The sequence below is a fragment of the Cibotium barometz genome, unplaced genomic scaffold (genome assembly GCF_041138505.1).
Source record: "Cibotium barometz isolate CiBa-2024 unplaced genomic scaffold, ASM4113850v1 ctg488, whole genome shotgun sequence".
NCBI classification, from domain to species: domain Eukaryota; kingdom Viridiplantae; phylum Streptophyta; class Polypodiopsida; order Cyatheales; family Cibotiaceae; genus Cibotium; species Cibotium barometz.
The window spans coordinates 174,908-200,973 of record NW_028229445.1 but is presented as its reverse complement, the minus strand read 5'-3'; the positions used below and the strand labels follow the sequence as shown (position 1 = coordinate 200,973).

General features: G+C 45.0%; 1 protein-coding gene across 1 annotated transcript in view; it reads right to left on the bottom strand.

Moving 5' to 3' along the window:
• LOC147602564 (uncharacterized) overlaps positions 1-26,066 on the bottom strand; it is a 135,934-nt gene that overhangs the window by 91,478 nt on the left and 18,390 nt on the right. The window contains exons 2-5 of the mRNA XM_086797887.1: positions 20,515-20,709; positions 13,399-13,473; positions 13,126-13,293; positions 12,730-12,890 (exon numbers count right to left, since the gene is read on the bottom strand). Coding sequence (XP_086654013.1) covers positions 12,730-12,890; positions 13,126-13,293; positions 13,399-13,473; positions 20,515-20,709 — 599 coding nt within the window. The remainder of the gene's footprint in view (positions 1-12,729; positions 12,891-13,125; positions 13,294-13,398; positions 13,474-20,514; positions 20,710-26,066) is intronic.

Here is a 26,066-nt window from a genome sequence, read left to right as displayed (position 1 = left end):
ACACCATCTTGGTTCTCTCGAGCCGGAAGCACCTTGGCAGCCCTAGATGAGGTACTGGAAGTATCTATATCACTGTCGTGTGTTGTGTCTTTGCATATCATCTTTTGAGATGAAGACTTGCCCTTGGTCTTTTTCTTCTTCTTGGACAAACAATCCTTGGACAAATGTCCTCTCTTTCCATATAAGAAGCAATGACTCCGACCTTTCTTCTGAACTGAAGTAAGTGCCTGGTCAGAACTATTGAGAGACACCTTGATCTTACCCTGAGAAACAAGAACGGACTCTTCTTCCAAGAGAATGGAGCTAAGGTCATCAAAATCCAACTGACCTGGCACCGCAAAGCTCGGGAAACCACATCATACTCCGAGGGAAGCTTGGTGAGGATATCTGCAGTCAACTAAGCAGAGGACAAAGCAACACCCATTGCCAATGCTCATGGATAACTTTGGCCCTCATGAGAAACGAATGCATAAAACTACCAACAGGAAATAACAAACCGTAGAGTTGCCCTTGCAAAGTAACCGCCCTCATCGACGAATCTCGAGCAAAGACATCCTCCAATTTGGACCATACTTGATGAGCACTGGTAAGAGTTTGCACGGGTGGTGACACCTCCTTTATGATGGTCCGCACAAGCACTGAATGCACCTTGGAATCACCATTCTCCCAGTCTTGTAATTCCGCAAGGAATTCGTCCTCTTGATCCTGGGTCCACCTCCTCGAGTTCTGAGGACACTCGGGCTTCTTCTCAGTGCCCTAAACAATCTCCCATAAACCCTTGTGAATGAACCAAACCCGCATATTCAGCTTCCAATGGGCATAGTTGGTTCCGTCCAACTTGTCATCCTTGTTTGTACAGGGGGGAGCCATATCCACAGCAACAAAGTACACAAATCTCAGCACTACAAGACTCCTCTCAAGCACTCTCCAACGAAGCAAGGCACCAAGACCAATCAGCCCCCTCTCAAATCTGAGAGGGAGAGAGGCTGGACAGCAGCAAAACAGTCCACCAAAACTCACCGGAAACACCCAACCGGAGGGAGGGGAAGCCGGGGAAGAAACAGAAATATCAATGCCGCTTGTCGGGATGCACCACACGCAAAGAAACACCTTCCACTGCAGTCCACGCTGTAAAAACAGCATGCAAATCTCACACAACTGCTGGGAATGCTTGTAGAAGCAAAAAACGCAGCCAACAAAAGCTTGCAAGAGATGCTTGGAAACCAAACATAGGAGCAGGGCAGCCTGAAGAGGAAAACGCAGAAGTGAGAAGCCTCCGGGAGAAGGAAAATGCAGCTATGATGAGAGAACACAGCCACTGTTTGATCTCCAAAGCCACAGGATTGAACTCCAGAAAATGCAGCCACTGTCCAGAAAAACACAGCTACTGTTGTGAAATACAAGAATGCAGCAAGGGGGAAGGATCAAACTCGCAATGTAGAAGGCAGCTAGGTACCTAAGCGATTGATACCATGTTGGAGTATGCACACGCAGAATCGTAGACAAAACACGTCAGAGAAGAGGGAGCAAAGGAGAGAGAGCTTGTGGACAGGATCACCTTTTATAATAGCATGAAGCTTTACAACGGCAATAGCCAGCAAGAAGTGTTGCCCTTGTGCTTGGATTAGATTGACTACAAGTGAATATGAGAAGCCCCTTTTATAGTGCAGTGTGGGAGCTGGCCGACAGCTCCACGACCTACAGAAAACAGATAAAAAGCATAAAAGCCCACAAAATAGGCTGAGTCCCATAACACTGAGATGCACAATTCTAACAGGTACATTATGTATGGTATGTATATGACTATACAAAATAACAATCATCAGAAGGTACGTTGTGCAAAAAGCCTATTCCCTCGGGTTTTCAACACCCATCTCTGTAGCGATAGCGTCAAAAAGTGGCATCACTTTCTTTTTCACAGCCAAGACCTTTTTCAGTCATCAGCCAGATGACTGAAAATAACTTTGGCCAACCTGTTTTCAATTGTTCAACAGGTTCAGCTCTGAAAATCAGCACCTTGAACCACTTGTGTGAATGAAATGCAGCTCTGGAGGAATCAAAACAGGTCCTATAGCCTGTACGGCTATTAGATAGTGGGTATGCCTGCAGAGGAGCTGGTTGTACAGTTGAGAAGCCTCCAGGAGAAAAAACAAGCATGAAAACAGCCTCCTCCCCCTGTGCACCAAGAAGAAGGAGCCCTGATTAGTTAGTCAACTTGCTCTTTTTGGTGTGCATGCTGTAAGTGGCACCCTTGTGCACACACATGCATGGGCAGCCCGGTGCCCAGCATCTTTATCCTCCACCGTCCACGGTTTTTAAAATTGGGCCACCCAACTTGTGAAAAGCTTATAACTTATAGCTTGTCCAGCATTTATTTAACAGAATGTGTATTTGTTGTTAGCCATTTGGCCTCCCGAAAGTCCTGGTGTGAACCTCTACCCATGGGCACTTTTTACTCTGGCTCGACAGAGGTTTTTTCCCGGAACACACCCTTGTGTGGTGGGCCTTGAGCTTTAGAGTATTTAGTACTTCGTACTTTGTACTTTCATTATCATCAAGTAAATTTTTCCAGCACATCTCACTCTCACATTTCTCTCTAAACTTGACTCCGTGTCTTTGTGCGTGTTCTCTTGTAGAGCTCCCTCACATTAGTCAACATTGGTATCAGAGCACTCATTAGCTGGTCACTGTCAGCTCTGCTGCCCACTGGTCCCACATGTGAGCTGGTGGCCATTCAGAACAACCGCCGTTCAGATCTGCATCAACCAGCCCTTCAATCAGATCCGGTCGCCTGCACATTCAAATTTGGTCGCCACTGCACAAATCTGGAGCAACGGCCTACACTCGCCACCAAAAAACGCCGCCGCCACTTGCTCTGGTGGACCGTGTGACCACTGACTTGTTTCATAAGTTGCTCCCCCAAATGTGACAATTGGGTCGGGTGGCAGCCATACTCCTCGAAGCGTCCCCCCCCCCGCCCCCCCTTGGGCGCTTCTTCCTGAGGGTGGGGTGCTTGTGGACCTCCAGGGAGGTAGGATATCACGCCTTCCTCCACTTGGAGCCAATCAAGTAGTTTCGACTCATCACCATGGGGAACAAGGCCTTCTTCAGAAATGGGCAAAAGCGTGGTCGGCTACGGGGTGGGAACGAAGTCGAGGCTCCTCTAGCACCACATATCCCTTGATCCAAACCACCTTCCAATTTCAGCTCTTGTGGACCGTGCTCCTGGGGGCCGAGGGATCCCGTAGTCAGTAAAGGAGGGGTTGGTGAGGCTGATACCCATGCAACCGGCAATGTGTGATCCTGTAGGAAGTGGGAACCCACCATACTTCCCACCACTAGAATTGGGTGGTGTACCATCCAGCTGCTCCATAAGTGCACTGAGGACACGGGCTAATCTAGAGAAGATCAAAGAGGTTCAATGCCATGTTATTCTCCTAGAGTATATCTTCTACTAAGAATGGTGGAAGCTGTGGTTTGGGGAAGAGGTAATTGGTTTGTCCGACAGGAAGGGGTGGTTGTGGCGGTCCTTGAAGGCTTGAAAGAAGGACTGGTCTATGACCGTGGTCCGTGCATGGAAGTGGAAGATTGGTATCATCGGGCTCATTCCCCACATGGGTTGATTCTTCTAGCATGGCCTTCTTTTGTGATCTGGTGACGACTATGGCTGATGGTGGATCCTCAGGAATGGTTGGTGTGGGTGTGACGGACACACCAAGGTTGGGGAACAAAGGGCTGCATGCAGCAGAGCAAGTGGGCGGTGGATGTCCTACTGAAACCAAGTGGCTGGCCAGAACTAGTTGGAATGGGAAGTCGGTTGAAGTGGATGCATGTTGTTTGTGATGATCCTTAGTGTTGCATGCTCGGAAGCCTTGCCATACTGATCCACAGCCCTAAGCCTAAATAAGAACAAGATGCGGATTTAAACATGATTAAGATAGAGGAGAGAGAAGAGAGAGATTGGTCTCAAGGTTTTTCTGTATTAATATGATACGAAAAGGTTACTGATGAATGTACATGGTCAGCCCTTGGCCAGCCCCGGAGGGTTGACCTTTGTCCTATCTACATGACTACTGCTGACTTCTAATGATTTATAAATGAATGATGACTTGTGAAATTGCTGAGAATGACTTCAACCAAGTCAGCAATTCTTCTGCTGTCGGCCAGAATGCTGGACAAATATTCCTTGATTTTCTTCCTTTTAATGCTGCGCTTCTGCCTTTGTATGTCCCACTGTTGGCCTTCACTTGGGTGCTATCCCACCTACTTCCTAGGACCCCATGCTGGCTGCTGAAAACTGTCAGGCTACCTGCCAACAGGGTTCCATGCCCCCAAATGATGGTGATGATGATGAGGAGGAAGATAATGATGCTGCTAATGATGATGTTAGGCTGCTGATGATGATGAGGAAGCTGCTGATGATGATGAGGATGCTGTAGATGATGATGTGGCTGCTACTAATCCTATCCAAATGATACTTAACCAAGGATTAAGATTGTTCAAGCACAGGATTAGCTATGGCACGGGTGTGCAAGCGACATTCCTTCTACTAAACTTGATGATGGGGTCGGCACTCTGTCATCCTTCCTCCCTAGATTGCTACTGACTTTGACTTTGACCTGCTACCGACTTTGACCATCTACTGACTAATATTTTTGTCTGAACACCTTCACTCCTGATCTCCACTTCCAAGTCTTGCTAAAGAACTGAGATTTTTCTCTACCGCTATCACTATTTCGCTCCCTGAACAACAAGGTATCCTTAAATAAATGCAAAGAGGGATTCTCACTGGATATTTCTATGCATTTGGACAACAGTTTGACTGGTGAATCACCCTCAAGGATGTCCAGTGTTTGGGCTTTGCTCATATGATCAATAGTCCTATGACATGGACTGGTATCTCCAAAGGGATGGGAGCTTTGCTGATATAATTAGTAGCTCTTCTGGCAGTGCTAGTGTGACTAGTAGGCCTAGAGGTGTGACCAATATGACTGGGAACACTGGTGCTCGGGGTCATTTAGTATGAGGGTGAGATACATGGCTTGAGAATAGGGGATTTCCAATGTATATTTGCATATGCATTTTCATTTTGTGTATGTGCAGAGATAAAAGATTTATTAGATGTATGACTTGTTTTCGTGTTCTGCATGCCTTCTTATGCCTGGTCTCGTAGCGCTGGGGACGCCCATTGGGGTGGAATCCAATATCATTTACGTGGGATTTTGAACACATTAAAATAAAAGGCATCGATGGCCACGTGTGTGACTTCCAGAGCCTTCGCAAGCTGGTCGACGTTGGGAGAAAGAGTCAGCCAGCTAGTGTTGGACTCAGGCACTCTCTTCCCACAAAGCAAGCAAAGGCGAACTTTTCTTTTAGCACCGACGGACTGAAGCGCTAACTCCATTTTCCCTCGCCGACAAAACTGAACGAGGTCATCGATGCTCTCACTCTCTTTCGGCAGACAAAACAAAAGCTCTCTCTTTCTGGCTGACAGGACTGAACGAAGAGTTGGACCTCTCATTCTCTCGCGTGGTCGGGGCTGAAGGAAGAGTTTCGATTCCCACTCTCTCTTGGCAGATGAAACGAAGGCCATCGACTCTCTCTCTCTCACTGAAGAATCAACGAAGGGAATCATCTATCCCTCTCTACGGACTGAACCAACAGGCGGGTCCCATAGCTGTTTTCTTTCCCTGTTTCATACAGGGCTGTGCCCTAGAGGAGGGGAGACAGCTGGTCACAACCTTCACTCTTCCAACAACGAGGCAGTTTGTTGTGCAGAGCTGCATAAGGGCTGCGTACTGCGTGTATCTCTCTCTCAGCACAGGACTGCATAGGTACAGCAAATTACTCTCTCCATCCACTCCTCCTTTTACACCAAGGCTACATACACGGAAGGACAGTTGATTGTCAGCATCAATTTCTCTCATACACAAGTGGGTGATGAACCATTCATAAAATTCAAGTGTAGAACCTGCTGAAGGCACTTCATCGAATTCCTCTCTTCACACAATTACATATCAAACGGAAGGTATGTGTTGGAAAGAGATGTTGCACACATATGTTTCAATTTGTGATTGAAGACTCGATGAGCAAGGCTCTCCATGTGCATACAGCCTAGTGTGACACTTGGAGGGGTTTGTGAGATCCACATAGCCGGCTACGTGAGACTCGGCCCTTCTTGCAAGATCCACACTAGACCAGTGTGAAGCGGGAAAAACCCCTTGCCTTGGGCTTGGACAGATCCTTCGTACTCGGAAATTTGGTGCAAGAGCACCCTCTACATGTATCTACAAATACTCCCTGTAATAAAGTCTTTATAGGGGGGGCCGTTCCAGACCCATTGTGTTGTCACATTTTCCAAGCCTTAAATACTCACTAAATTAAGTGCGGGTGAGTGTGGTTGTAATTGGTAGAGCTATCTGTACTTAGTGTCTTTAATGTGAGGTTTAATATTCTTGGGAATTTGGATTATATCATCCACCTCGGTTGCAACTATTGTCCCCATGCCTGCTTTTCCCTTACCCTTAACATAGTGGTGGGTCACCTGCGGGTCAACACAAGACCCCTCTGCAATAGATAGTGTCCACTGGAGAAGAAAGTGCAGCCAAACAGCGGGCTGCAGACCTGAAAATACAGGCCAACCAGTTCCACACTTCTGTAGAGAAAAACGCTAATAAGAAAATACCGGTAGGCTGTAAACGATGAAGCCTAGAAGAAGGTAGAGCAATCAACAGTAATCATCCAGAAAACGCAGCAATCCAGAGGGCTGTGATTCTGAAAAACACACAGGCGAAGGGGCTGTAGATAGGGCAAAAAACTAGGGCAGCAGAGAAAACTCTGAACCTAGAGCGATGATACCATGAAAGAGTGCACAAAGCGGCAGCAAGATGAGCACTAGAGTGTGCTGATCTGAGAAGTGCAAGAGAGAGAGAGAGAGAGAGATGAAGCTAATAAGCTGAATATACTGCGATGAAAGTGATCCCGAGCAAGAGACAAAATAGTCTCATGAGTGAAGGACACAAAAAGTGAGAGTGTGTCAACAAATGAACCACTCCTCAAGCAAAACACTGAATGAAAAGGGGAGAGGCCAGCACACCTATATATATAGGTCATATGGGGCTGGCTGACTGGAGCTACAGGCCTGGCCGACTGGACAAAATAATCTGGCTGACGGGAAAAAACATCACCCGACTTGGGAAAAATACCAAGAAAATGGGAAAAAAATCAGGAGAAAATAAGGGCGGCCAGCCCACAACCAAGGGCCATAAAAGGGATCAAATACAGGAACAATACATGGGCAGAATATGGGGATGAATATGCTAACAGGAGCATGGCACTCTTCCATTACCTTAGCCTTAATTCCTTGTGTCACACATGACATGGGTTTGCATCATAAGAAAACCCTTCTTGATGACATAAAAAGTCACCAAATCTCTAATCTGCAATTTGTTCCAAAGCATCTTTGAAATCCTCTTTGGTAGCACAAGGATCCTTCGTCAAAATGAAATCCATATGGTCACCCATAGCGCATCTACTACTTTATTGTCTTTGACATTCATAGGCCACAACATGGCCTACTTGGTTCAAGCCTTCTCCAATGCAATCTCATCATGTTCAACCACAAAAAGGTCTAGAATAACCAACACCAGTCCTTTGCTAGCATAAAGTCTCAATGCTTCAAAAAGGGTTCTATTTCAACTTTGGTCCACAAAGATTCCAAGCGGCTTTATTTGTCGAAACATGCACTGGGCTAAACACCACTGCAAACCATTCGTCAAACTTCTTGGTATGATATCAATCTAATGATCTTCCCATCTCTCTAATTTCTTTGCCTTCCTTTCCCTTACATGTCCTAAGAAAAATGCATCTGAGAGAGCATGCCTAGTAGCTTCCTTGTCTCCTCCATGATAAATAGAGCAGATAGCTTTAGATCCTTCTACAATGGTGACTCCTTTGGCTCGAGGATAAGCTTTAGAGCTGCTTCAACTCCTTCAGCTTCGGTGGCTCGATCTTTGATGAAATCTCAAACATTTGAGCCCTTCTTTGGTCCTTTTCCTTCTTGGCTCTCCAAGCTAGAAATTCTTCATCTTGGAGAAACTGTTTGAACTGTTGAAAGTCATGGTACTCTTCTGATGCCATGGCCGTGGTCTCATGAGTAATGGATCGACAACCCTGGTTCCCATCTTGAAATCTTGTATTGGCCTCATAGTTATTCCCTTCATTCGGCCCTTGGTCTCCCTCTACTCTTGACATGGCTCTGTCACCCCAAGAAAGTTTCTTCAAGACAAATATTGCTTTGATACCACTGTAAGCCCAGCGGGGCGTGCCGTGATAAACTCAACCACGTGTCCAAGAGATAAAGATATATATATATATAGAGAGAGAGAGAGAGGAGAGAGAGATGGGAATAGGGATCTTGCACAATACACCAGACTGAGCTGGGAACAAGCCCCGTCTCCTTTCAGGAATTTATTCAAGAACAATCCATGGGCACGCTGGCCAAGATCAATACAATCAGTGAATACAAAACAAACAGATATGTCAATGTAGGATATCCAAGTCGATGTTGATGTCTAGGCACGAGATCTCTGATGCCGAGCACACCACGAGGATGACCCACAAGTATCTCTCACCGTGCTAGTACCAAATCCAATATCCAAATCCAATGAATCCAAATCCAAATCCAATAAATCCACGTTCAATGAATCCAAATACAAATCCGATGAATCCAAGTCCAAGTCCAAGTCTAGATCTAGATCTAGATCTAGATCCAAATCCAAGTCCAAGTCCAAGTCCAAGTCCAGATCCAAGTCCAAGTCCAAGTCCAAGTCCAAGAATCACTCGCTCATCCCATGAGTAATCTCCACAACTCCTACAGTCTTGTCGATGAAAAAAGCCATGGAAAAGCTCTTTCTGGCAAGAAAACTAATATAAAAAAAAGTTTTAATCGTTTTCGGGTGATAAAAACCTCCAAAAAGCAGTTTTTTAGGGTTTTTGGAGCAGTTTTAGGGTTTCTAAAATTTGTAGTCTGTACAGCTCTCCACATGTCCATACAACTCCTTACAGCCATACAGATCCATGCAATCGTACGGAGAGATGATGACATGACACTAAAGCCGATAAAGACGCTCTGAAATTAGCAGGCAACAATGAAAAACTCCACGGTTTGGTACATGATCAAGAAGATGATTTCCAACCTTCAACGGAGATGGCAACACCTTAAAGATGAAGAGATTGTTCTCCAACTTGATGCTCAAGAGAGGCTCATGCTTATTTTATACTTGAAGAGGGCCTTGCTTTTTGCCAAAAGCTTATCCATGCTTTGCTTTTGCCTTTTTACTCTTTGCTGTTCCCTTTTTGCTTTTCAATAATAAAATATTACTCAACTTTTGTCAAATTTTAAAAATTATTTAGCTTTTGCTTTTTTAACTTCAAGGCCTTGCTTTTTAGCCTTGGAGCTGTTTTTTGAAAAAACGACTTTTAGCTTTTTGGTCCGGTGTAGTCTCCTCTTACCAGTGGTGCCCTTGGCTCACGGTCAACCTAGTTTAATTTTTTGTTTTTTCTTGCTTTTTGACCAAAACTGGTGCTTTTTCTTAATCAAACCTTATGGACCATGTCCCCATGTCTTCTTCCACTTGTCTGGTGTCCGGGCATGGGTTTCATCATGTGAAATAGAGCTAGGAGGACCAAATAGTTCCAGTGAGTGTCAAAGACATGCCTTCAACGTATTGAAGGAGAAGCTTACTACTGGACTGGTATTGGTCATTCCAGACCTAGTGAAACCTTTTGTAGCAGAATGTGATGCAAGTAGGAATTGTATAGGGGCAGTTTTGCAACAAGAAGAGTATGTGGTTGCCTTTGAGAGCGAAAGTTGCAACATGCCGAGACACACTTGCGGATTTATGAGAAATAACTTCTAGCCGTCATTCATGCTGGAAGCATTATTTGCTTGGGAGGGGCTGATTTCATGGTGAAGACGGATAATCAAAGTTTGATATATTTTCTGACCCAAACTAAGCTTTCCGAGAAGCATATGAGGTGGACAAACTTTTTGTCCATGTTTCATTTCCAGATTATCCATACACTTGGAAAGAAGAATATGGTTGCAAATACTCTATCTAGGAGACCACAAGTACATTCAGTGACCATTGCCTATCATAGAGAGTTGGATTCGATGAGAGATCACTATGTGCATGATGAGGACTTTGGTGGGATTATGCGGAAGCTAGAGGATGGTTAGACAATTAATCACTATTCCTTGAAAGAGAGATATTTGATGATGGATACATGGTTATGCGCAACCAAGGATTTGAGGCAAAAAGTGATTGAAGAGTCGCATGCACCACCCAAGGCATAGAGGTATTTCTTCTACTAAGCAGGCATTGGAATGGTACTTCTATTGGCCTAACATGAGAAAGGATATTGACAAGTTTGTATTTGAGTGTTTGACTTATCAAAAGGTCAAGTATAATCGTCAAAAGACTCCAAGACTGCTTATGCCTCTACCGATGCCCGAGAGGCCATGGGAAAGTATAGCGATGGACTTCATTTTTTACTTGCCGAAGTCAAAAGTTTGGAACGATGGTATTGACCACATGGCAAGGATTTTTTCGGCACAGGTGTTCAAACATCATGGAATGCCCAAGTCTATCGTTGGTGATCAAATTCCAAGACCACGAGTTTGCTTTGGAGGGCACTGTTTGATAATATGGAGATTTTCTTCCTCGTATCTTCCACAAACGGATGGCCAGAGCTCTCTTGTCTTTTACATGTCTCAAGAATGACAGAATAGCTGAATTTTAAGTTCTTGCCCAAAAGCACTTTAAAACTCACTTATAGTCCAAAAAACATCTCTTCAATAATAAAAGCTCTTCTCTTTTTAGTATTTAAAAAGCTTTTAATATTTTGCTTTCCTGCATCATTCCAAGCCTGTAAGGTAGCCTTCCGTTGCCACATAACGTTGTTTTCCATTTTTTTTCAAACCTCTTTTTTTTTTGTTTGGGTGCATTGCGTTTTTGCATAACAGCAACCTATATTTTGATGCTTCGGTAACATCCCCCCAACTTATTAAATTGTTGTCCTCAACTGAAAGGTCTTGCTTTTGTTTGCTTTTTCCTACTCTGGGCTTAGCTCTTCTTTCTCTGGCTCTTGAGCCATGGTTCTTCATGCAAAATGTCCTCCTCTTCTCTTGTGCTTGGCTTTGGGTAGCCACTTGCCCTCACGGTTGTCACCCTTCATATAAAGTGACCTTGGGTTTGACCTCCCTAGCAGATACTCCCACCCCTTGCACCTCTAGAGTCGCCCTCAAGCAAGAGTTTCCCGCATGATTCTCTTCGTGTCGAGATCAACACGCACCCGTTATATGTCAAAAGACACAAACACGTGCACACATGCTCATCCTTGGGTTTAACCGGGCATCCTCGGCCCTTGACACACATACACAGATATGACACTAATTTCTTGGTTTTTACACCAGTTCCTACTATAGTCCAACTACCCATGTCACTGTCTAATTAAGGTAGACTAAGAGTATTCTCAATTCTGATTTCCTTCGCTGATAAACAGTGCCTCCATGAGATGGCTAGTCCCATGACTCTTGTACAAAAAAAATTAGTGTTGTTCAATCTCAGAGTTGCTCCTTTTGGATACAGCTTCAACAACAACCCTCGAGTTCTAGAATCTCAATTCCCTGCAGTGGAAATAACCTTGAGCAATGTCCTTTGTTCCTAGTCCCTTGCATGTCAAAATACAAAGGGCAGTGACATCCGCTCGGCTTCTAATCAGTTCTCCTCAACTGAAAAGCTTCTCGATATGCCTGTAAAACCTGTGGATACTCCGCAAAGAAGTTCTCATCCACCCACTTGGCATCCATAGCCAAATAATTCTTGAACGTGACAAGGCACTGAATGAGCAGCATCTTGCAAGAGGTAGTGGACCGTCCGCACAATACGAGGGCAAAGGAGGAGCCTTATACAAAATAATACGATATATGTGTAATGTGAAACAAGACAGCAGAGTCTTTGAAAATTCCAACAGAGCTCTAAACTGGTTTAGTACATATAATCGTGGCCTTTAGCCCTCGTCAAGAAGTATGAATCTCAGAGTCCTATAGCACTGATCTTCAATTTTTTCAGACCTTTTTCTGTCACTCTGCCCAGCAACCACATGCCATTGAGAGCCGCACACATGGAAATTGGTAGCTGCATACAATTATCAGTCGAATTTCTGGCACATCCAGTCCTGAGGACTCTTCTTACAAATCCATTGACGACATTCCTAGCATTACAATGTACAGGTGGCCTCTGTGCATGAACCCACCGAGGATGTAACCCTTGCAGGGGTCCCCTTGAGTCTTGGGAGTTGTTCTTCTTTTCTCTACAAAAGCTTGGCATTTGGTTTAAATTTCTTAAGTTCACTCAAAAAAAAAACATAAAAGCCTCGGAAGCATCAGAATGCACCTTCGAGGCCCTTACCATCACATTTACTATGTCCTTCCTTCTTAAAGAGAAAGTCATACTTTATTGAAATTAAAATAGGCTTCAAAACATGCTCATATTAAAGGTATGAGCATTCAAAAGTTTACACATCCATAAAATCAACAATAGCTCAGTTTAACTAAGTTCACTTTCCACCTCTAGCCATGAGCAAACCTTCAAGGACCACTATTTTCAGGAATTCTTTATTTCTCATTGTAGTAAATGTAGGAATCAACTTCTTTGTCATCCATACCTGCCAGAACCCAGCCAAACTTGAGTCGCACTTCCACCATTGTATCTATATCGGTACAAGTAACCACCTTCTTGCTTCCTAAGCTCTTCAACACTGAGTTCTTCAATCTTTTTGTAGTGAGCATTAGGATCTACTGTCTCGTTTCTTGGATCTATGCGCACCTGAAACAAGTTTCTTGCAGGTTACAAGGATATAACAATTGAGAAGACCTCAGCGGCTCTTTTCGTAGAAGCCACAAGCTTGCTGTTGCAGCTATAATGATAATAAGATTTGTGAAAACAAACATCAAGAAGATCTCAATTCTCAAAAACGAAAGAAAGAAAAAGTAGAAATGGCACAAAGTTTTAATAGTGTACTAAAAACTACTACTTAAATCTCAAACTGATGCGAAGTCACCTTGTCCAAGTTTAGGATGAAGATGGCATTTGGCACAGGCCTATTCATATCTGCAGCAGAAGTTGTTCCTGCCTCGTATCCAAAAAGATAAGTGTACAGTGAGTTGAAGACCGTCTCCACATTGGTTGCTTCAACCTCAAACAGAGGCACTTCTTTACCATGTTCATTCTGCATCATTCCACAGGCTTCAAAATTTAAATCATACGGCAAGTAAAATAACACCAAGCCTGAGGAAATTCCAGTGATAGCTTATGCTTTTTCAGAATCATTCACCTCTCTCGCTTTTCCTGCTGGCACCATTGCAGACTTGATAGTTTGCTCAAATGCAATCAGTTCTGGCTGCCCAACCTGAAAAGATACCATATCCAAACATATTTATCATTCCTCAATTGAATTTGCAAGCACGGAAAGTTAGAGATAGGAAAACCAAAGCAATATACATTGTAGTTCCTTTTAAGTGTAAAGTCTACAGCAAAGCAGCATTGATATTTCAAAGCAAGCCAGCAGCTGCATGATGAAAACCTGAAGATGGAGGACAGGACAATTTGTCTTTGGTGTTAAGACAAGCTATCTGATCTAGCAAGCAAAGAGACAAGATAAAAGCAATCCAAAAGAAGCCATTTCCAAAGAAAGATAAATGTGCTACACGTACTCCTAACATGATAGCATATTCCAGTCCTGTAATGTTAGCAGCTTTAACACAACAATATTATGTATGTGAATTCAAACATTGAAGCAAACACACAAACACACAAGTCAACTTTCGGGCTTTTCAGTTCACCACGAGCTCCCCGAACCCTGAAACGCTCCCCTCCGCCTCTGGTCCTTCCTCCGCCTCTGTTCCTCTGCCATCGCTTCCTTCCTCCATCGCTGTGCCCCTCCTTCCTCCATCGTTTCCTTCCTCCTTCGCTGCCTGAATCGCTCCCCTACGCCTCTGATCCTTCTTCCGCTTCTGTTCCTCTGCCTTCGCTTCCTTCCTCCATCGTTGCGCCCCTCCTTCCTCCTTCGTTTCCTTCCTCCTTCGCTGCGCCCATCCGCCTCTCTTCCTGCTTCGCCCCCCATCCTCCTCCGCCTCCCCTCCTTGCCTCTGCCCGCCCTAATTCGCCTCTTCCTTCCCCTCTGTTCGCCCCTACCCCTGCCCGCCCTTCTTCGCCCTCCTGTTGATCGTTTCGCCTCCCCTCCTCTTAACGCCTCCCCTCCTTCCTCCGCCTCTTCCCTCTGCGCAGCCCTGTTGTGCTGCCCTTCCCCCGGCCCTCTTCGCCTTTGTGTCCAGCCATCTCCCCCTTGCTTCCCTTTCCTTTTTGCTTTTCCCTTTTCCTCCCTCCTTTCCTTTCCTCCACCTCAACGCCTTCCTCTTCCCCTTGGTTCGGATTGCTCCTCATCCGGGTTCAAGTCGGCCTTATTGGGTCCTGGCGGCTCTGCCCTCCGACCTCGCTCTCCACTTTCAAGATGTCAGGTTGCTTGGAAGAGGTTTCTTCCAAGTGGATTTTGATTCTGAGGACGCAGCCTCAGAGGTTTTGAAGGGCAGCCCTTTGCCATTGGGCCCGAGAAAGATATTCTTTCTTCCCTACTCCAGCTATTTTGACCCTGTTGAGGAAGACCGGAACCGTTTCCCGATTACTCTCAGATTCCCAGGTCTTCCTCGCGCATATTGGCCTATGTTAGGGGCCATCAGGTCGGCCTTTGGGCTTGTTCTTCAAGTGCCCCCCTTCACGCCTTGCCGACATCTTCTGCCCAAGTGGTCACTGCCTCAGCGGATGCTATCCCCAGGGTCATGGTTCTTGCCCGTGGCATTGAGCTCTTTGAGGACTATGTTTTGCTTTCGGGCCCTTGTGGCCCTTTGAAGTAACATATGGAGATTGCGGGTAAACCCGATCAGTGCCGGGTTTGTCACCAACAGGGTCACTTTGCTCGAGATTGTCCTCGGGCTCGAGGTCACAGGAGGCCTCGTAAGCGTGCCTCTCAGGCGCCACCTCCCTTGGTTCCTTCCCGTCCTTCAATCCGCCAGGTGTGGCGAGCAGCTGTTTCTCACGCCCGCCCCCTGGTGTGATTGACGGGAAGGCTTCCTCGGATCATGTACAGATAGATGATGTTTCTGGTTAAAAGGATGTGTCAGCTGATGCATCTTTGCTGCAGAGAGATGATATCTTAGATCAAGATGACTTTGTGGAGTCCTCTCTACTTGGAGGGGGTGATATGCAAGATGTTCAACACAGTGGGGATCATGTATTGCAAGATTTTCAGCATGATGCCATTGCCCTTGATGCCCCGCAGGGCGAACAGGTTTCTCGTACATATGCAGGCACAATGCAGGGCCTCGGACTAGGGCATGTCAGTGGACTTTGCCCTGTGGATTTTCCGTTCTCCAACATTATGAGAGGCATCCTCAGGCTGCCCATCGTCTTCTTAGATCGGGGGTCAAACCCTCTTCTCTTCCATGAGAATCGTCTCATGGAATGTTCAGGGCCTTCAAGGGCTTCCCACCCATGCTAGGAAGTGCCTGGATAGTGGGAGGAGATTTTAATATGGTTGAGCAACCTTCTGACAAGAAGGGCGGACGCGAAGGGGGTTTACACCCTTTGGAGCGAGCCTCATGGGAGAGGTTCACGCTTTCCTTTTTTGGCAGGGATTGCTCGACTGAGGATGACTTCCAGAGAAGGCCAAATTCCTTATCTTTCTCTTGGCATAACCGCAGGAGCGGGGATGAGAGCATCTTTGCACGTCTGGACAGGTTTTATGTGGATGATTGGTCCTTGGACAGAGGAGGCACCATTGCTATTATGCCTGGCACCACCAAATCCGATCATTGCCCCGTCGTTTTGTGTTTCAGGGAGCCTGGGGCTCGCTCGGCCTCTCCCCGTATCCGTATCCCTGACTCTCTTTATCTAGATACTGACATTTCCCTTGAGATCAGAGAGAGATGGAGATCTTGTGATGGTCATGATCCTCGTCATAATATTGCGCTAGCTCTTGAGAGGACCAGCCATCATTATCATAGCCCTGCCTGTCTAAGAAGAAGGAGGCTCTGGACAAGGAGAGAGCTATTAGGCGTACGATTGCTGCTCTTCAGAGGGAACATGAAAAGCATCCACATGCGACTTGGATTACAGACCTCTTGACCACAGTTAGAGAAGAGCTACAGTTGGCCATGGACAGGAGGGCTGAGTTCACCTTTCATGCGAACGAGGCCTTTTGGACTCAGATGGGTGGCAGATGCAACAAAGAGTTTTTTTCAGCACACAAGCCTTCCCATAGCAGGGATTCTGTGAGGTACTTGCAGGATTCACAGGGTGAGGTTCAGATTGAGCCTGATAAGGTGAGGGGTATTGCTTCAGAATTTTATCGGTCCTTGTTGATTGCAGAGGTGCCCTTCCCTCAGAGAGATGTGGCACGGCAGAAAGTTTGGGAGTGCATGCCCAGGCTCATTACAGATGCTATGTGTTCTTCCCTGGATGCCCCTTTCTCGAAGGATGCATTCCTTCACGCACAGCATGCTCTTTCCAGTGGTTCATGCCCAAGGGATGATGGTCTTTCTCCCGCCTTCTTTATTCTTTTTTGGGATCATATTGGAGATGCTATCACTGTTGCCCTTCAGGAAATGTGGTTGTCGGGTATGATGCCTCCATACCTCACGGAGGGGCTGATTCACCTTATCCCCAAGAGTGGGGACAAGACTGACATCAAGCAATGGAGGCCCATCACCCTCCTTGGATCCGCATATAAAATCTTAGCTAAAGCCTTGAGTATAAGGTTGCAGCCAATTCTCCAAAGGACTATCCACCATGATACCCAGAATGGGTTCCTCCAAGGAAGGAGTATATTTGATAACATCTTTTCTTTCTGGGAAGCTGTCGAGTGGGCAAAGTCTAGTCAGCAGCCTCTTGCCATTCTTTTGCTTGATTTTGAAAAAGCTAATGACAGAGTGGATTGGGATTTTTTGGAGGGCACTATGGCATACATGGGGTTTTCCCAAAACTGGATCAGAGGTGTGTCTTGCCTATACAAGGAGGCTCATAGCACTGTTTTAGCCTGTGGGGGGCGTGGTGAGCGTTTTCAGATTTCCGTTCAGTGAGGCAGGGCTGTCCCCTCGCCCCTTTAGTGTACCTCATTGTAGCTGACGCTATGAGCAGGTTTCTTCAGGCTGCCCCAAGTGTTGTGGGTCTCAGGCTGCCTTTATGTACGGAGGAAGAGTTTTTGGACTCTGAGTTAGCAGATGATACGGTGTTGTTCCTTGAGGCTTCACATGCTTGTTTATGTGCTTTCTGTACAGCCTTGGAGGCCTTTTGTTTGGCAGCACGACCTTCTATCAATTGGCATAAGTCAATTGGTTTTTCGATCAGTGATTCTCCTCTTGTAGATTGGGGTACAAATGTTGGTTGTACTTGGATTGAGAGAGGATGCTCTACCAGATACCTTGGTTCTCAGGTGGGCGTTGACATCTCCCCTGCACAACAGTTTGCTCCACTGCTGTTAAGCATTAAAAGCAAACTTCATCACTGGAGTAGGACGAAGCTCGACTTGGCCTCTAGAGCTTTGGTGGTTAACCAAGTTTTGCTAGCCACGACTTGGTTTATCGCTTCGTGCTGGATTTTTCATAAGGGCTGCATTGGCCACCTTCGTCGCCTTATTCGGAACTTTCTTTGGTCAGGGCTTGATGGAAATGCACACACCAGGGCTAGAGTTGCTTGGGAAACCATTATCACGCGTAAGCAAGAAGGGGGATTGAATATCATTGACCCTCAGGTGCAATGTATGGCTTTGCTGTGTAAGCTGGTTGTTAGGGGCTTTCTTCTAGGCACTGAGCCATGGAAGGACTTTCTCATGCAGCAGATCACGAAGTGTCCCCCTATTCGCGGAGGTGACTGGACTCTCAGCTCACGCTTTATTTTTTCGGATGCAGTTCACCGCTCCCCTTCATCCCCCCTGGTTAGGTCCCTCCTACGGGCCTGGGACTGCCTGAGGAGTTTTTTGGTACACATCCCCCCGCGTTCCGCGGAGGAAATGATTTGATCTTAGATGTGCATGGTAGGCCTCTTGGGGCAGCTATGCATATTCTTTGGGCTGGCTGGGAGACCCTTTGCCCCACAGTGTTGGCTTGGAAGAGATTTCAGAGCCTCACCGAGGTACAGAGATTGGTTCTCACGCAGCATTTGAGAGGCTCTAGTCGGAGGATTGCACAGATTGATGCAGCCATTCCCAACCACTGGATTACTGGATCTTTTTTGGAAGACCGTCATCATTCTTGGTTTGGGGTTTTTTCTGGGACAAGTGTTCCTCTTCAGGTTATGGGTCTCCCCTTGCCTAGGGAGGATGATGTACCGGTCTTTTTTTCTGTACAGGATGGATGGCAATTGGAGAGATGTGACGTACAGGACCTTATTGAGGGCCCCCAAATTCGTCCCATCAGAGTTGTTGGCAAGTTAGGGAAGCAAGTCTTTGTTGACCCCCCCCCCCCACCCCCCCCCCCCCCCACACAAGGATGATCACAGAGAGTGTTAGCCTTTGGCTGCCCCATCAGACATTTGCATTGGGACCCCGGTGAGTGGGTGTGGAAGGATGCTTGTAACCCCTTGAAAAGCATGCCTTTTTTCAGTAATACGGTGCGGAATGCCAGACATCTTATCTTGGGACACATTCAGAGTGTCCCTACTCTTAGACCCCATTGGGAATCTTACGGCATTTCGACTGACATTCAGAGGGCTTTTTGGCAGAGATTGTGGCATTCTTATAGGAAGCCACAGATTTTCTCCTTTATCTTGCTTTCTCTTCATGGAGGTCTGGCCACCAATCAGTGGAGGTCAGTTACTGGTGCTTGCCCAGCTTGCCCTAGATGTGCAGGAGTTTCGGAGTCAGTTTACCATTGTTTATGGGAATGCAAGGAAGCACAGAGGGTTTGGTCTGCGATTGCACACCTCTTTGGTAGGATTAAGTGGGATGCTATCATTTCTTTTGGTTCTATCATTTGGTTGACACAGTCTGGGCCTCAGCTGAGATTCGAGGATATTGACAGGAGCTTGGCCATTATGGTTAGGCAAGAAGTTGCTCGGCAGTGTTGTCTTCAGGATTTGCCACTTTCACACTTTATCCCTCTGGCACAGAGGTTAGACAGCTCTTGGGAGATTATTGCTAGCATCTCAGCCTGGAATATCTGGAAGGCTAGATGCACCGAGGCCATTGAGGGTACTCCCGTTCTTGTTTCTCAGTGTCTTTGCAGGATTTGGAGTGATATTATTCACACCATCATGGCTGCTTGGGCCAGAATCCAGGGATCTTCGAGGGCTGCGGAGAGGAAGCGCGGCCAGTTTATGAGAGAGTGGGACATTGGTATCTTTTTCACGTCCTCTCACTCGGGACCCTATTGGCAGCACAGGGCTCCTGATTGGTTGAGATCTCCACCTTTCTTGGTGTGAAATCTCCATTTTGTAAAAAAAATTCATACTTAATAGAAGTCTCCTTTCTGGAGGAAAAAAAAAAACATTGAAGCATAAAAAGACCCAATATCAAAGGCAGAATCTGGATAGGTTTAAGGTGTCTCCAGCTAGCAGCCCAAAAAGTCTTCAGAGGCCAAACAAGCATAATGCAGAGACTATACACATGGAGAAAAGAGCAGCATGAGAATCCAGCAGGAGAACACCTAAACGTGGATCTTCACTTGGCCCCAAATGATCCGGAGACTACACATGGAGATGGGAATCCAGCAGGAGAATGCCTAAACGTGTGATCTTAACTTGGCCCTAGACCTACAATTTGGCTCCAATTGCACATGTGCCCCTTTCTTTTCTCACTCACTTTGCACATGTCATCATCAGTGCAAATACCAAGGATGCATGTGTCATGACTACTAGGGAGTTATTAGGGTTGGGTTTAGCAGAGTGACTACAAATTGTGAGCCCTAACAAGGCAGACAAAAACCCTGAGCGACAGGAACATTAAAAGAAATTGGTGGATTAGGTGCACACCTCTGAACAATAGGCTGGGAACAGGAAGAGCAATGTATGGATGGCAAAGGAAGGGCAACTAAGTACAGACAAGATGTACAAGCAAAAAGAGCAGTTTAGGAAGGTTTATGAGAAGCCCCAGCCAGGCACACAAGTCCTGGTCAGAAGCTGGGAAACTGGAAGGCCCAATAGGATCCAAAAGAAGGGTTTAGTTTTGGTGTCCTACATCACCGACAGTTCACAGATACTCAAATTTTATGTATGCATTAGCTCATGCACACCACAGTTAACACAAGCCAAACAGCTCTCCAATGCAAGAGCCTTTTCCTTGTAGACTACATATGTGCTATTTGACAATGGATTCCCAAACAGCATAATAATTTGACGAATTTTTGTGGGTAATACTCTAGCTTGTTAGTTAAATCCACTCGCTCAGCTCCAAATTACTTACAGGAAGAACATTATAGTAGAGATTGTGCTCAACATCTAATTGAAGTGCCGTCTCCAAGCATGTTGGCCGATGAGTAGGAAAAACTTCTTTCAGAATGGTCCCCAGCTTGCGGGCATCCAGGGAATATCTATAGCCACCATCGCCATTGAATCCCACTAAAACAACATTGACCTCAAACGGGATTGGAAATGGAACCTGTGTGAGCAAGTTGCATACAGCCATCAAATTAAAAGATAAAATAGAGCAGAGTAGTTTAATGAATATGATACCCACAAATGATAAGCATCTGCCAAAGCAGAAGGATCAGTTCAGACAGTGTAACTATGAAAAAAGAATAAAATAGAGCAGAGAGGTTAAATAAATATGGCACCCACAAATGATAAGCATCTCCCAAAGCACACTATGGAAAAAGAATAAACTAAAAACTTGATATTGCTAGGAAGCATTTAGACTGCTTCACAGAAATGAACCTGCAAGAAGAATCCACCAATAGGTTCTAAGCCTTAGTGCTAATTTTCACATGGGCTGCTTATGGCATGCATCTACACATGAAATAAAAAGGCTGCATCAATTAACCCCATCTCTCGTTTAACTCAAAAGCTTATCTCTCTGTAGCCACTGTGGTGCTGTCCAAGCTTCTTGCATTTACCTGTTTAGGGTAAGTAAGAGGGGCACAGTGACCTCAAGGACACGCTTAACAAGCTGGCCTAAGTTTTAACTTCGAGAAGTCAAAAGTAGAAAGAACTCAACTGCACTATATTGTAACATGTAGCCTAGAATACTTATGTCCAGGCTCAGTCCTCTCAGTTCAAATGTATCCCTTTTTTGCACACTTGCAATAAAATAAAGATCAGTCATGTTGAGAAAACTATGAATTGAAAAAGATGTTTGCTTTTGTCAACAATTTCACATCCAATCATCTGATTGAGAAACATGCTTTCCACTTGCTAGTGTGCCACAACCAAATCATCTTTTAATCGTGACTAACACAAACCTCCTTCAAAAATGTTGTTGCTGAAAGCAGAGAATACTCAATCTACTCAACCTGGATGCTTCTTCAAATACAAGGAGCTGGTAATGCTGGTAATAAGATCAAATCGATTAAGAGATCAGTTTCTGCTCATACTCTAAACTAGAATTATAACCGAACCACAAGTAAAGTGTAATATGTATGGTGCGTATACACCTAGTCTTGTAAACAAATGAGATATGTATGATGCGATGCCTATCTTATTAGTATCCACACGCGCACATGTGTGTTCAATTCTCTTAAGAAACATTCATCTCCACCTTAAAATCCACACGACACCTAGAATTCGTACAATACACTCATGCTACAATTTTGGATCCACATTCCAAAGTACACGAAGTTCAAAGTTCAGACATTTAAGTCCAAACTTGAGTAAAATGATGAACTAGAAACATTACATGAAAGATGTAATAAAACCATAGATGTGGCCATTTCCACCCTCGAAAACGTGGAAACAGTGTTTCCCCAAGCATGCATCTCTTAACTGATGTTTCCCCATTCCCTTTCTTGTTTACGTTTTTTTTTTTTTTTGGCTCTTATTTTAGTATTTCTCTTCTTCTTCTTCTCCTCCTCCTCCTCCTCCTATTCTCTCTATTACAATTTCTCTCCCAATTTTCACCAATTTCTTTGCGAATGCCCAATCCTCAAGAATCCCAATTCCCTCAAATCTTCCAAAATGTTTTCAATTATTGCTTAAATCAAATTTCCCCCGATTTTCACCTAACTCTAGATCCCCAATTTCTACCTAAATTAGCAATTCCTCTAAATCTCCTAACTTTTCACAATCCCATATGAAGGCCGTTCCGGTTTCCCAACCTTTGGCCACTCTAGTTTCCAAATAGCACACATCATGATTCATCAATATACACATGGGATGACATATTTTTCATCAAAATTCAAATCATCATGACACATGCAAAGTCGGCAGGTTTGAGGTACTTACTTTGAAATAAATGAATCATAAAAGATAATCAGGCATAAGATCAGGTCCAAGTTCGAACAAAAAAAGATCATGTGATGATCAGTGATCGCTCGTGGTCAAACATCATCTGACCCTAATAATGATGCTAAAGAATCATCCCCATCCATGAGTTTGGTTGTGTCAATATTGCACTCCATACCAACCCCATCGGAGAACCGATCTCCAGCACCTCCTTAACAAGCCTTGAGGGTTTGGCCCCTTGAATGGAATCAAGCCGGCATTGTGTCACTACCTCCTCTGCATGTGGCCCGCCCTTGAGGGCCCACATCAACTTCTAGAGAGAGAAATACTTATTGCATAGTTATTGAAAAAGCTATCTCAAGTTCAAATTATACCTCTACCTCCATCTCTAAAAGTCCACCGACAATCATACATGGGCAAAAGATTCAAAGAGTTATATCATAAGCACAAGAGCCAGCTCTACTCACCCTTATGTGAATGCTCTCTGGCTCTCTATGGAATTGTCCATACAGTTCCTTTTGCTTTTCTCCAATGGTGGAAACACCCTAGCTTCTCAATGTTGCAGCTTGTGGCCCTCATCTTTTTGTAGTGCAATTCTTACCACCCATCAGAATGCACCAACATTGCCACAGCTGTAATCATTCACTTTCTTTGCTCTATGCACAAAACATTCTAACAGTGCATTCTATGAAACTCATCTCATTGTTAACCTTTGCCACCTTTTTGCGTCTCCTTCCCACTAAGGATGACACACCCACATAGCCGATACCCCCCCTTGAACCCACTAAAGATGACACAATAAGCACAATAGTGTGTAACCCGATAAGAATGTGTAGGTCTTGGCATGGTGATTACGGTAGCAGGCTGATTAAAAACTTAAAGGGAACTGTGAGAGAGAAAAAATGCATGGATGAATAGAAAGAGCTGTCTAAATTGAGTTAGATGTAACTAATCTGGCAGGGGTTCACATATGACTATTAATGCGATTAAACAGTTAAAATAAAGGCACACACTTAATCCACTTAAAACCACAGGCACACTTAAATACTAGACACCACACTAGGACTGGAGTGTATTCATATGTTACAAACTTTAGGGGCCTCTCTCGTTCACACATATGGAACAGGCCAAGTTAACCAGTTTATGAATACAATGTCTCGAGAGATGTCCACATATCATAGGACACCTGTGAACCCATGAAATCCATGAAACATATAAGTAGGTCTTCAATCTGCATACTCTCATGTGAGATTCCGTCGGAGTTCGGGCAGCAGCCACGTGATAGGCAGCCAGGAACATCTCTAAAACTCCATCGAAACCAAGTTTCAATCGGCACTCATGATACAGCAGCAAGTACATGAAGTACAGCAGATACACATGGTAATAGGTATAAACAGCAGCAAAAAGGGTGGTGATGCAAGTGCAGATTGTTGCAGGCTGTATGGATGCCATGTCAGCATACAGTACGACATAGGTTCAGGCAGCAAGTACAGCCACTGTACGGAATCATACAAAGCAGCAGGTACACATATGGAACAGCAGCGTGTGAGAGAGAAGTTGACGCTCAAGACGAGAATTCCCCTGCACACTTGAATCAGTCACACACACACACACACACACACACACATATATATATATACATATACATATATATATGTGTGTGCATATACATACATATATATACATATATACATATATATATACATGTGTGTGTACATACATACATACATGCACACACACACACATATATATACACATACATACATACACACACACACACATATATACATATGTATATATATACACTTAGTTTTTGCATTTTATCTTCACACGTTTCTTTAGGTGCTTTTCCCCCGAATCAACAAGCTAAAGCTCAAACAATATGTGTGTAATGTGAGCACGCTCCAATAGCTTGTTTTGAACTTGTTTTCCACACAACAAGCCTTCCAATCATTCCAATAACCTGACTCGCACACATCCCATGTGGTCCAAAGCCTAAGTCCTATTCCCGGGCAACTAAGAAGATGTCCACCATGCCCGAAAACCAAATCTAGATAACCCCTATTCCCAAAGCTTGTCCAAAAGTCCATAAAGGAGCGGTCTTGAAATCATGAGAGCCATGCTATGGCCTATGAAAATCGAAGACAACAAGATAGCGGATGCCTTATCTTGAAGACCCATGGGCCATGCAGTTTCTATTGGTTATTTTGTGGACTTTATTTTTTATGAAAGATGAGGACTGCAAGGATATTTGGAACAGATTCCATAATAGAGATTTGGTGACTTCTTATGTCATCAAAGAGGGTTCTCTTATGAAGCAAACCCATTTATGTGACACAAAGGATTTGAGGCCAAAAGCAGTCATCTCCTGTCTGTACATTACACCATGGCCTCTGTTGTGGGTGTGCCCGCCCAGTTTTGGTGTTTCCCCATTTTTCCTCACTCTCCGTATATTTTTCCCATTTTTTCGGGGTGTGGGAGGCATGTCGGCTGTATCAGATGCTAGCCAACTGCTGGTTTGCTACCCGACCTGATCTGCAACACTGGCCGATTGCAGGTTGGCTGGCCGACCTGTTTTTTGCTGGTGGTGGGCCTACTACTGCTGGTCGTGAGCATATGTGCTACTATCGGCCTATTTTGGACTAGGCGACCAGCAGCCTGGGGCCATATAAAATGGCCCCTTGCCCCCCACACTTGCCATTGTACATTGCGGGATTTTCTGGTGTGTATATAGCAAAGTTATAAAGCTTCTCTCTCCCTCTCTCATCTGCGTTTTGCTCTCTACAGCAATTGTCTTCATTTCCACCAACCATCGCGTATCAAAAACCGACGACTTCATGACACAAAGGCGGCCTTTGTAGAAAAGCCAATCATCGCGTATCAAAAAGTGGTATGGTCTTGTGGCATCCAATGCATGTTCCCACTGTGTACTGAATTCCTCGGAATCCACATACGTGTGCTTCATGTCATCTAGTCCCGTACCAGCGAGATCGAGTCTAGTGGTCTGAATCAAAGTCACTTGTCCCTTCCTGCTCAAAGCATCGGCCACGGGGTTGGCCTTTTCTGGAAGGTGCTGTCGTTCGCTCCACTATGCACTTGGTATTGTCTAAATCTAGCGTAATGCCTGATGGTCAATGCGAAACTCAAAGTCACAGCCATAAAGGAAATGTTTCCAATGTTTCAAGGCCTGAATGATTGCTAGGAGTTCCCAATCGTAGACCGAGTAATTCTTTTCTACGGGCAACAACTTACGAGACATGTAAGCTATTGGATGGTCATTCTGTTTACACCTCCAATTGTGATGTTACTTGCATCGGTGATCACCTGGAACATGTCATCCCACGAGGCAAGTGCTAGAACAAGGCACTTCTTCTTCTGACAAAGCCACCTTGAGGTTCTTGAATGCCTCCAACGCTCATGGAGTCATTCGAATCTGCTGCCTTCTAGTCTTGACACCCTTTAGCAAATCAGTGAGATCCGCCGAGAGGTCAAAAAACTTGTCTATGTGGGTAAGGTATGCCTAGCATATACCCACAAAGGATCTGATGTCAAATGCAGTCCGTGGTTCTTCTCAATTGA